Raw genomic sequence first — 11,996 nt, forward strand, 5'->3', positions numbered from 1 at the left:
ACTTTTTTTTTTTTTTTTGCTGGTATCATTAAAGAATATGGAAGAAATGAAAGCAGAGGGTTTGAAACATGTCTCAGTCTCGTCGGCAAATTCAATCCTTACTCTCTCTTCAACCATCTCTAAGACTGCTCACAGCCCCAAACCTATATCCTTATCTTTTAAACACCACAACCCCTGCCCAAATTCTCCACCGTCGCAAACACATATCGATCTTCACCACCATCCTTGTCGGCGAATAGCTCTTGGAATCAGCCGTCGACTAACTTGACGCCGCCAGCGATATCCAAACCTTCAGTCTCCAACCTCACCAAATCAATAATAAGCACACTGATAGGACAGGGAAGCCGAAACTCTAAGGAGACCATCCTTGACTTTATCAACCGCGCAATTGCCGACAAACCCATTTTTCAGCTTCAAACTCAAAGAACTCGATGAATCTAACTGTGACTTCAACGAGATTGGATTTAATGATTTGGGTTTTTTGGGGTTTGGAAATATTGGGCGGATGATTGATGCTTTGAGATCCTTGCTACAGATTTTGCTCACTTGGGCCATTTTGCCATCTCTCTCTCCAGAGAGTTCACTCATTTGCGTATCTCTTATTAAAAAAAAAAAACCGCAGAAGACAGGGCTAAGGAAGAAGAAGATGACGAGTGATGGAGATAAAAGGGCAGTAAAATAATAATAAAAAATTGTTAAATTATTTTTCTTTTTTAATTAATTAAATTAATTATAGTTAGTCATAATTTATAACACATGGCAGAATCTTATTGAATAGTAATATCACCGCCTACCGCCTAGTGTTACTGATGGCAAATTTGGTTCCTGTGGCATGCACCTAACTCGTAAGACGTCAACTTTGAAGCTAAACCTGTTATTGATTGCCACTTAAGATTTTTTCAGAAAATTTTCAAATCTTTCTTTGTTGGTAATCTTTCTTTTCTTATTTACCAAAAAAAGAATTGTAAAAAATAAAATAAATAAAAGATAAGCAAACAAGAGGTCATAACAAAGTTTCTCAAAAAGTTGGATAAGGGTAGGATAGGAAGTTCAAGGAATAAAAAGAACTAGAAGCAAGTAAAAGGTAATACATTTGGCAGCCTACCGTTTTTACTTTTCATGCGGTCATTTCCTCCCTTGAATCCCACGCTTCCCAGTTCTGCAGTTCCCGCTCAATCTTGCAGGATTGTTTTGCTGCTGATCGCCAAAAGGTAACTATTTAGCTAGCAGCCTTCTCTGTTTTTGGCTCTTATTCAGAAGTTAACGATAGTATATTTAATACTTAGTTGGGTAGTTAATTCTTCTGCGCTATGAATTTTTTGGTATGGAGTTTATGGTTTGGAGAGCAAAATCCCAAGAAGGATTATAATCTTTGGGGTTTTGTTCTTTCATGGTAGGTATTTGGTTTAATAATTGTGTGTGTTTTAGTAACAAGTTTATGTTTTGGGAAGTACGAACTGAAATCAGGAATTAGTTTCTTCTGGAGTTCTGGGGTTTTTTTTTTTTTTTTTTGATGGAGACACTGTTAGCAATCTGTGGTCCTTATCTACTATCAATATCAGTGCTCAGATAAGATACAAACTTACTTGCACAAACTTTTGGAAAACCGAGCCTGTTAACCTGATTGAATTAAAATCTGAAAACAGGGTATCCGAACACACTCGTAGAATAAGCTACCAGGGCTTGAGCCATAGCATTGAGCCATTGATGTAATAAGTGAACTCAATTAGTTGTGAATTTTCACAACATCCTGCCATTTTGGCAAGTAATTGATTAAACAACCTTTCTTCATGGCACTTGTAGGATAAGGGCCGTAAACAGGTCTGGATATTTAGTACGTTTTGTGTAAATTCTTTAGTCGAAGTCATGTCCTGGGAGTTGTGTGTGCCTTCGTAGTTGGTCACTATTTTGGTGGTGGAGGGAATAACACGATCTCTTTCTTCTTTACTCAATCAAATGTTCTAATCATGCTGGATCTCAATTCTGGTTCTCTTGTCTTGTTTGTAAGGTTCTAGTAAATATAAAAGATTTTGTTCTCCTGCAGAAAGATTGATGGAACTATTTAATTTTGTAACTTTCGGCAGCTATGTGTTTAGATGTAAATTTTGCGATCGTGTCTGCAAAGTTGAACTTTCATAATCCCAAGAAACCTAACTAACAAGCCGCCTCTTGCAATCCAGGAACAAAACAAATGGCTCTATCAGAAGATGAAATCACGAGGCTTTACAGAATTCGAAGAACGGTGTTGGAAATGCTGAAAGATCGGGATTACTTAGTTACAGAAGCTGAGATCAACATGACAAAAGAACAATTCAAGAGCACATATGGAGAGAACATGAAAAGGGAAGATCTTGACATCAATAAAGAAAAGCGGAGTAACAGCTCTGATCAGGTAATTGACTAACACTTCTCTCTTTCTTTGTTCTAGCGGCAGTTTTAATTGAATTGGCCTCTAAGTGTTGGTTCGTCTGTACCAGATATATGTCTTCTTCCCTAATGAGGCAAAGGTTGGGGTAAATACAATGAGGGACTACACCAAGCGCATGCAATCGCAGAATGTGTTCAGAGCAATCTTGGTGTCTCAAACAAAGCTGACTCCTTTTGCAAATAGATGTATAAGTGAGATGTCTACAAGGTTCCGCATGGAGGTTTTCCAGGTGAATTTCATTTGCTTACATTGTTGGAAGGACTAGTCATTTTGAAATCTCATGAATTTCATGACAGTCCACTAATTCTTCCATTACAAAACTAGTAGGTATTAAAATTTCAGTGTTCTTACTTGGGGAAGGCTTAATTCATGAGGTGTACAGATAGGGAAAAGGTCCTTCTAAGGATCGACATTTATGTCATGAAATGCATATTAGAGAATTGTCAATCTGATGAATAGGCATTACTAATGTTAGATTACTGAGAGGAGGAAATCACAATTCCAACTTGAAACCAGATCTCTCCTAGGTTCTAATATGTTCCCTGAAACTATGTCTCTCTTGTGGAGTTGAATTGCAGTATTTGATTTACTATTTCGGGGGTACATCTTCAACTTCAGCTTAAGGGGAAGATATATCTTGCTTTTTTATTTATCTTTCTTTTGTTTGATACAACATCAGTTATTCTAATGCATTGTTCACAGACTAAAATGACATTACTGTTGTCTAAAATTTAGTCTATTGATTCAGGAGGAAGAACTGTTGGTGAATATTAGAGAGCATGTTCTAGTTCCTGCGCATCAGGTGCTTACAAATGAGGAAAAGAAGAGTTTGCTGCAGAGGTATACCGTGAAAGAAACACAGGTTGGTGCTGAATAGTGTTATTCTTAAATTACACATGCCATGATCTGTCATTAGATAGATGCACACTACATTGTGCTACAACTCTGCTTTTTTGTTTATCCTTTGGGTGAGTAATTCAACTTGGGAGTCATGCACTCATGCTTAATGTGTCTTTATACCCTCAACTATGCTTTTCTCTTTCTCAAGATTTGGAAGAAGATTTTTGCTTGTTTTTCATGAATCCTACTTTTCATTTTTATGCCAAATCAAATTGATCTCAGACTTACTAGCCCTTTTTTTCTTTTTCATTTTTGGGATGGTGGGAGTTCAGCTTCCTCGGATGCAGGTGGTTGATCCAGTTGCAAGGCATTACGGGCTTTCACGTGGACAAGTTGTGAAGATAATCAGGCCAAGTGAGACTGCCGGAAGATACGTCACCTACCGTTATGTTGTGTAATTAATGCTTTTGTTGCGGGTTGAAATTTGAATTGCAAGTGTTATGTAGAAATGGGGCTCATATCTAAGTCTTGGTAGATTGGGAATTTAGGGACCTTTTATGATGTTTGAACTCATCTTTGTGATCCTCGGTAGTGCGTTTGGTTCTGAACTCCAGTAGATGTTGTAGCCTTCTAGGTATGGTTAAGTGAAGCTGATTCAGTGACTTCATCAGTTTTTTCCTTTCAGCCCTTTTTGTTTTCTTTTCCAATAATGATTTGAATTCATCTTTGGATTGGACTCAGCAAGAGATGTCTTGATTTAGTTCTATTTTATTTTGGTGACTAACTACGGAAAATTTGAAGATTCTTGTATGTTGTTGTACATGAAAAGATTGAAGGCCAACCATGAGAATTCTATTATAATTATAAAAAATAAAAATAAAACCATGAGAATTCTATTTCTTCTTCCCTGTTTGCTGAATACTCCTCCCATATTTTTTCCTAAAATTTTCAAACCTCATTCACTTTTACAAAACACTCCCATGACTCGCCATCTCTGGTTTGAGTCACCTTTGAGCTTAGGCTGAGACGCTGAGTCATTCTATGGGTGGCTGAGCCACCATCCAACGCGGGGAACACGCTACCAACCACCACTTTGTAGTCATTTGCCTTTTATTTGTTCAAATTTGGGCATAAAGTGGTGTCATGAGGTGAATAGCCCACGATTTGAATAGATTTTTTCTATAACAAAAGGTCTTTGATCAGAGGTAAACACGATTTCAATAAATGGATGTGTAAAAGTCTAAAAGTATATTCATAAAGGGAAAGATTCTGATTTGAACCTTGAAGGACTTGTTTCATCTACCTACTATTTTGAGTTCACACCATTTTATCTTATAGCGAATAAGACTTACGCCTAGTGACAAAAATAACCACGAAAAAGAGGCCTGAAACGCAATGTCGAGATACGTTACAATGGGTTAGTATGGACACGAAATTGATCCCCCATAACATAAATTATAGTCCGGTACGAGATTATACAATTTTTTTATGTGTTAGAACGTCTTTTTTTTTTTTTTTTTTGCAAGTAATATCACTTGTACTGAAATAGTAACTATCTTATGGTTATACTGCAATGAAATAATTTTATAGTTTTTATATTAACCTAATAATTTTTCCTTTTGTGTTGGATGGTGTTCTATATTAATATATTACCACTCTATAAAAATCATTTAAAATCATCTTTTGAGCGAATCAAAAGAAGTCACTTAAGCCACCATAAAAAAACATCCCATCTCAAATACCCACCCTTTAGAACACAAAATTAACCCAATTTCTGCTCTTCAATCTTCTATAACCAAAAATTCTGCTCTTCATTGGGAGTGAAAGAATCCGACACTTAATTTTCCTTTGATTATTATTATTTTTTTGATTAAATCAGATATTAACTTAGAATAATATAATCAGAGCACGTGAGTGATGATAGAGTCCATCACGTGACCTCCTTCCTCACCTTACATCACGCACCCTTTTGTCTCTTTTCACAGATTCACTTGCAGCTAAAACTCACTCAGTCACACTCACCTCTCTCTCTCTCTCTGAAGCTCCAACAGTACAAGACTGCAACACTCCCTATCAACTCCGTTGTCGTTTCGTCTCTTCCTTTCTTCTATGTAAGCCTGCCTACCTGCTAGCTGACTCAATTTCAACACCACTGAAACAATGGGTTGCTTTCACTCCAAAACCGCCCACCTCCACTCCCCCGACGACCCGTCTCCTGTCCCCGAAGCTCAGAAACCCGACCCGGGTACCGCTCTTCATCTTGTTTCCTTGTAATTTTCTATTTTCCCCGCATTGGGTTTTCGCTGATTTGGGTTTGAGGGGCTGATGGGTTTTTTTGATTTTGAAGCTGATGGGGATCAAGCTGAGGTTGGGGACCAAGTGCCGGCGTTCAAAGAGTACAGTCTGAACGAGCTGCGGAAGGCGACGAATGGGTTCAGCTCTGAATTTATAGTTTCTGAGAGCGGCGAAAAAGCCCCAAATGTAGTTTACAAGGGGAAGCTTGAAAGCAATCGCCTTGTTGCTGTAAAACGCTTCTCCAAGCAGTCTTGGCCGGACGCCCAGCAGTTTGTGGTGAGCGCCAGACCATATTCTTTTACCCTTTTTTTTATTTGCGAGGAAATTATAAAAAAGGGAAAGTGGTTACTATAACTAAAAAGAAAATTTTTGATTTTGCTAGGAAATTATGAAAAGGGAAAGTAGTTATAGGAACCAAAAAGGAGAGTTTTAATTTTTAGGTACCAATAAAGATTAGTACTTTTGATTAGAATAAAGATAGAATGATTAGTACTTTTGTACAGAGACCATTCAATGTTTCTATTCCTTTTTGGGTTTTCGTTTGATCTGGTAATGATGGAGGAATGAGCAAGAATTAAAGCAAAGTCCTGGGTGTTGGATTTTTGAGCAGTTTCGTAGCACATTTGATTTTTCCTTTATTTCTCGTATCGAAAAACGAATGTGGGTTTATGGTAATATTGGATAGTTTGGCATTGAGTCTGATGTTGAGGCCTATGATTGGGCAGGCTGAGGCTGCGGGAGTGGGGAAGTTGAGGCACAAGAGATTAGTGAATCTGATTGGTTGCTGTGCCGAGGGAGATGAACGCCTCTTGGTGGCTCAGTACATGTCCAATGATACTCTTTCCAAGCATCTCTTCCATTGTACTGCCACTCTATCTCTTGCTGTTTCTAATTATTTTCAGTGCATACCATAGATTTTGCTACACTTTTGTGGCTTACAAAACTTTGCAATATCGTCTTTTTGCTTTTGGCTTTTCTTTTCCCACACTTTATGTGCCCCAGCAGGGTAAAACCTTTCCTTCTTTTTCTTTTTCTTTTTGCTTTTACCCAACACTTTTTGTGCACCCATAAGATAAAACTCCTCTTTTGAAAGAAATGTAATAGGTAGAAGCTTCTGAAGATTTCATAATTTTAAATCCCCAAAAGCAAAGCTTATAAGGGACATACCCAAACTTAGTTTATTTGACTACACTGTTTACCTTGTCAAAATTTTTGTTTATGCTTCCAATGTTATTTATTGATTGATACTTACATATATAGCACTTTTTAGTGATCAGTACTAGTTGGTATGCTGCAAATACCCCTGCTCATGCTATTATGGTTTCTTCTCATAATGGCTTCTTATGGTTTCTTCTAGGGGATAAGCAGCCATTGCCATGGGAAATGCGTGTTAGAGTTGCATATTATATTGCACAGGCACTTGATCATTGTAATACAGAAAACCGGAAGATCTATCATGATTTGAATGCATATAGAGTTCTATTTGACGAGGTATGCTTATGAATTTGTAATGAAGAATCTAGCAATTTTGTTCATTGGATTATGAATGTCATTCCTATGCCTTCATATTATTCCAATTTGATGCACTGGACTCTACGTTTTGCATGCCAGTATTCGTTTTACTTATCCGTGTCTGCGGTTGAGCTGCACATTTGTTTATCACTCATCTTGGTAGACTTAATTACGTTGCTTGCTACTGTGTAAAATATAGTTTGCACCATCAACTAGTGAAGTCTCCATATTCCAGAAGCACTCGCACCAAAGGACTATTGTACCTATGTAACCACATTTTCTTGTGCTTTTTCATTCACGTATGTTAGCATTATGTGGTGTACCATGACAAGGTGCCTCAGCACTTGTATTCTTTATAAACTGCACTAAGAAGTTTGGAAGGATCCAAAAGCAAAGGGAATTCTTGATGCATATATAAGAAAAAGACAAAATATAACCATGCCTTTTCAAACTATTCAAATTGTGATGAATTAGTTGTTTTTGGCCATTGTCTGCTCATTTTCCCATTTCTATTGAAGGAGATGCAGGGTAAATTTTTTCCTCAAACTTGACCTCTGATACAGTTACTGTTCGTGTTCTTTGTTATTTCTACCTTAAACATCTTTCTATTGCATGCAACCATAGACTATCACCGAAATGGATGAGTGCCAGTTTTTTCCTTTGTGTAAACATGCACTTTAATATCATTGTAGTGAAAATTTCAATGTTAAACGTACCTAGCTCATCCTAGATTATTACTGACTTACGAATTTGTGTCAGGATGGTGACCCTCGCTTGTCTAGTTTTGGCCTTATGAAAAATAGTCGAGATGGAAAAAGCTACAGTACTAATTTAGCTTACACTCCACCTGAGTTTCTACGGACAGGTAATTTAATGTCGTTACAGAGGACAGAAAAATGTTTATAGAGCACAAATCACAAGATTCTGATGAAGGTCAAAGTACATGATTATAAATTTGTAATTGAAATATTAAAAACAACAAGAGTGTCTTACACAATCTGCTTACACATCACGGTATAAAGTTTACCTTGAGATATGAACTTTTCTACTCTTGTTGCAAGGATAGTTCTTTTTTGTTACATCAATGCATATCAACTTTGAGTTTGTTATGGTCTTTTAAACTTTGTGAATTTAGGAAATGGTAAAGACTTTATGTTTTCAGATTTTCTTGCTTATGAGCCAATATATTGGTGCAACTCTCCTAGAACTAGTACCCCTGGTAGTATGATAGTTTTGTTATGGGTGTAGGTATCAAACTGGTTTCTAGTATATTTGATTAGTGTCAAACTTTTTGCAGGCAGGGTCATCCCAGAGAGTGTAATCTACAGTTATGGAACTGTCCTGTTGGACCTTTTGAGTGGAAAGCATATTCCTCCGCTCCATGTACGTGGAGTTCCATTTTGTTATTCCATAAGTCTTTACATTGTTATTGTTGTGTGGTACAGATTTTTGTTACCTTTTATTTTTATGTAAATCCATGTGACATTTGTAGTGTATAGTTTCTGGACTGTGTACAGCTCTGATGCATGGTTATGTGGAAGATTTTTTATTTATTTTTTGTTTGATTGCATTATCTACGGATTCTAAATCTCTTTTGTTATACTATGTTTTCAGGATCCTACTGCTTTTCTTTTGGTCTGTTTGGATCCTACTGCTTGAATTTTCATTAGCATTCCACGCAACTGAAATAAATAAATGTCTTTGTCACCAATTTATTTAAGTTTGTATCTGTATAATGCATATGGTTTATAATTTTGATATGTTTGGTTTCGGTAATACTTTATTTCTTGGAAACAAGGAGTGAGAATTGGACTTCACAAACTGTTTAGGTTCATTAAGTTTATTTTAAAATCATTACTCTTGAGTCTTTGGTGCAGTGTTCAACGCCCCTTGTGATTATGAGCTCCAAATGCATTGAATTCATATATTTTTTTTTGGAATTTTGGGTTTCTGCTTATTGACCTTCGTAGGATATTTTTCAGTATGGGTATTACAGTAGATTACACAATCTATTTGATACGTTTTAGGATATAATATTTGGGTGAGACAGGCATATACATGGGTATGCAGTTTTCTGTGTAGTTTTTATTTTTGAGTAAATGATAAGGGACCACTTTATCTTCAGGCACTCGACTTGATAAGGGGAAAGAATGTATTGTTGTTGATGGATTCATCATTGGAAGGACAGTATGAGAATGATGATGCTACCAAATTGGTTGAACTTGCTTCCAAATGTCTTCAGTCTGAGGCTAGGGATAGAGGAGATATTAAGTGTCTTCTTACAGCTGTTGCACCACTTCAAAAGCAAAAAGAGGTGATTTATTCTGTTATCCTCAAATCATTGTGTGTGATGTGGAAACCTCTACTTTGCTTCATACTATATTCTCCTTTTATTCTATACATGTTCTGATTGTCATTTTGGTTTTTAAGGTGGCATCTCATGTTTTAATGGGCCTCCCAAAAAACAAAAATACAGTTGTGGTGCCAACCATGCTTTCTCCTCTTGGGAAGGCTTGTGCGAGGATGGATCTTACTGCTGTTCATGATATTTTGCTAAAAACTGGTTATAGAGACGAAGAAGGTGCAGAAAATGAGGTACATTTTATTGTCTGTTTCACTTGAACTTATGGCATGACTACTCAAGAACAAGTTCTCAAATAGTCTGCAGATTTTGAATTCTCAAAATGAACACACCTTACAATTCTATCTTATTGGGCTTTCAAAATTTGGCAACATAGTTCATGCTGTAGAATATTTTTATTTTTAATCTGTTACCTTAAGTGTAGATTGCAGCCGTTTAAATGTGGGTGGCTTTATAGTATCGATCTCCTTCTATATGTCATTGATATCCAACCAATTAGCATGAATGCATTGATTCGGAGGTATGCACCCGCCCCCACCACCCCAAAAATATAAAAAAATTGAACGGTGTTCCCCAATTTACGGTTGCAACCAAATATGCAACCCTAACTGGTCCCTGCATTAGCTCCAGGTCCTCAGTGCCGTCGTTCCCCCATGGAACGTGCCTGTATACATACGCAAATACACACATTATGGCAATCTGCGGTTTATTTTTTCACTTTTTCTTCATAATTGTCCTCATTTGGTTGTCATCTCGAGTTCTTAACTTGTTGAGTTAGACTTCATTTATGCTCTTACAATGTGATCTATTTTTGCAGCTTTCATTTCAAGAATGGACACAGCAAGTCCAAGACATGTTGAACACTAAGAAATTTGGAGATATTGCATTTAGAGACAAGGATTTCAAGAATGCAATTGAGTATTATTCCAAGGTATATGCACTCATTTTCTCTTATCTGTCTAAGATTCATCTCAAAGAATGGAATGATTGCTTGTGCTCAATTTCCACAATTTTCCTGGCTATTCAAGGACTTTCCAAATCTAACACTCGAATATAAATATGCACAATGCACAGGTACCTGTAGATGGTTGAATCCTAGTAAGCAGAATAACATTGGGTTTCTCAGCCTAGTTATTTAGACTGCATTAGTTTTTTCACTTTTTGTTTTTTTTTTGGTTCATTTTTTCAGTAAAGGAAAGAAAATGGTAACGTACTCAGATATCTGGTAGTTATGATCTCTTCAACGCATTATTCATGTGCATCCAAGTTACAGAAATCAAAAATAACTTTTATTGTATGGTTACCTAATTATACAAGGATACCTTTTTCGTTGTTGTTGTTTTGTGTAATAAACAGTTAATCGTTATGATGTCCGTTCCTTCTGCGACTGTGTTTGCAAGAAGAGCCTTCTCCTACTTGATGAATGGCCAAGCAGAACTTGCTTTGAGAGATGCTATGCAGGCACAGGTTTGCATACCAGAGTGGCCAACTGCATTCTACTTGCAGGCCCTTGCACTCTCAAAGCTCGGAATGGAGACTGATGCTCAGGACATGCTTAATGACGGAGCAGCCTTTGAAGCGAAGAGACACAGCATCTGGCGGGGTTAAACTTATAAGGTGGTATTGTTGTATACTAAAAAAAATCAATAGGCCCCCTTTTTCATTACTACTGCTGGGCAAAAGTGACTAGACTAGAAGTAAGGTACTAGGCAAATGTGTAATGTGGTTGATAGAATTCTTCAGAAATTTCTACAAAAATCATCCTGATTATATTCACAAGCTTTCTTCTTTCATATTGCAGTAGTTCCACAAGAAATTATCTGTTCGTGTATGTTAACATTCATTTAGTTGATTGTCTGGGAATGGGAGACATTAACATTTACCACTTTCATTGAGACCGAGAAATCCACACGATACATGGTATAATTTTTTTTCCTATGTTTTCTTTTTTCCCAGATCCTAATGGTAATTTCTTCAAAGTGCCTCAGGAGGGTTTTAGGCATATTTTTGTGAGCATGACGGTTGTATGGCCTATTCAAATGTTACCCAGCCAAAATCTCTTGCACCTAACAAGCACTAAGAACTAAGAAGCGGTTGTGAAACACAGAATCACAAGTCAATAGTGTCCCCATATAATGATTTCATTGTGGTATACCTCGCAAACGGACATATAACGCACAGGTGAAGTCGGTCTATGTGAACTCAGAACTCCGATGCTCGACGAATAGATAGATTGTTAACATTATCACAGCTCTCATTCCAAAATCAGCAGGAAACAAGTTCAAGCCAAATAACTGAATAAGCAAAATAAAGTATATTAACAGGAAGGCAACTGTAGTCTCTAGTTTCAGTTATACCAAAAGGGAAGGACTTCTGCCTATTGGAATTTCTGGTTTGCCATTAACTAGCTCACATGAACCAAAATGAAATCTGCCATATCTGAATTTATCAGACAAATATCATATCATATCTACAAATTAACACCCTTCTAGACCATTATTCTTCCAACATAAGTACATAAACGCGGTTGTGTGATTGCTTAGGATTTGATTTAGGGTA

The 11,996-nt window shown here is 36.9% G+C and overlaps 2 protein-coding genes across 4 annotated transcripts; both read left to right on the forward strand.

Annotated features, from left to right (window-relative positions):
• The first annotated feature begins 935 nt into the window (after window positions 1-935).
• Window positions 936-3,995, forward strand: LOC112180386 (DNA-directed RNA polymerases II and IV subunit 5A). Of its 3 annotated transcripts, none has more exons than XM_024318922.2 (5): window positions 936-1,211; window positions 2,181-2,392; window positions 2,478-2,657; window positions 3,177-3,290; window positions 3,601-3,995. In XM_024318922.2, exons 2-5 carry the CDS (start codon window positions 2,192-2,194, stop codon window positions 3,724-3,726), a joined length of 621 nt encoding a protein of 206 aa, XP_024174690.1. In that variant the 5' UTR covers window positions 936-1,211; window positions 2,181-2,191; the 3' UTR covers window positions 3,727-3,995. The 3 variants fall into 3 exon arrangements, with proteins under 3 accessions (XP_024174690.1, XP_040367972.1, XP_040367973.1); XM_040512038.1 differs by lacking the exon at window positions 936-1,211 and adding an exon at window positions 1,649-1,821; XM_040512039.1 differs by lacking the exon at window positions 936-1,211 and adding an exon at window positions 1,852-2,008.
• Window positions 3,996-5,258: 1,263 nt separating this feature from the next.
• LOC112175225 (serine/threonine-protein kinase BSK2) lies at window positions 5,259-11,230 on the forward strand. Its single transcript, XM_024312878.2, has 10 exons — window positions 5,259-5,513; window positions 5,616-5,839; window positions 6,289-6,424; window positions 6,921-7,054; window positions 7,835-7,940; window positions 8,373-8,458; window positions 9,201-9,389; window positions 9,506-9,670; window positions 10,255-10,368; window positions 10,794-11,230. Exons 1-10 carry the CDS (start codon window positions 5,429-5,431, stop codon window positions 11,043-11,045), a joined length of 1,491 nt encoding a protein of 496 aa, XP_024168646.1. The 5' UTR covers window positions 5,259-5,428; the 3' UTR covers window positions 11,046-11,230.
• The last annotated feature ends 766 nt before the right edge of the window (window positions 11,231-11,996 follow it).

The sequence above is a fragment of the Rosa chinensis genome, chromosome 7 (genome assembly GCF_002994745.2).
Source record: "Rosa chinensis cultivar Old Blush chromosome 7, RchiOBHm-V2, whole genome shotgun sequence".
Classification (NCBI taxonomy): domain Eukaryota; kingdom Viridiplantae; phylum Streptophyta; class Magnoliopsida; order Rosales; family Rosaceae; genus Rosa; species Rosa chinensis.

What these genes read in the sequence shown, in the direction of transcription:
- LOC112180386 (XM_024318922.2), top strand. Translation starts at nt 2,192, where the DNA reads ATGGCTCTATCAGAAGATGAAATCACGAGGCTTTACAGAATTCGAAGA. An exon ending in GGAGTAACAGCTCTGATCAG is followed by an intron (nt 2,393 to 2,477) that starts GTAATTGACTAA and finishes CGTCTGTACCAG; the next exon opens with ATATATGTCTTCTTCCCTAA. An exon ending in TCCGCATGGAGGTTTTCCAG is followed by an intron (nt 2,658 to 3,176) that starts GTGAATTTCATT and finishes CTATTGATTCAG; the next exon opens with GAGGAAGAACTGTTGGTGAA.
- LOC112175225 (XM_024312878.2), top strand. Translation starts at nt 5,429, where the DNA reads ATGGGTTGCTTTCACTCCAAAACCGCCCACCTCCACTCCCCCGACGAC. An exon ending in ATAGAGTTCTATTTGACGAG is followed by an intron (nt 7,055 to 7,834) that starts GTATGCTTATGA and finishes AATTTGTGTCAG; the next exon opens with GATGGTGACCCTCGCTTGTC. An exon ending in AAGAAGGTGCAGAAAATGAG is followed by an intron (nt 9,671 to 10,254) that starts GTACATTTTATT and finishes CTATTTTTGCAG; the next exon opens with CTTTCATTTCAAGAATGGAC.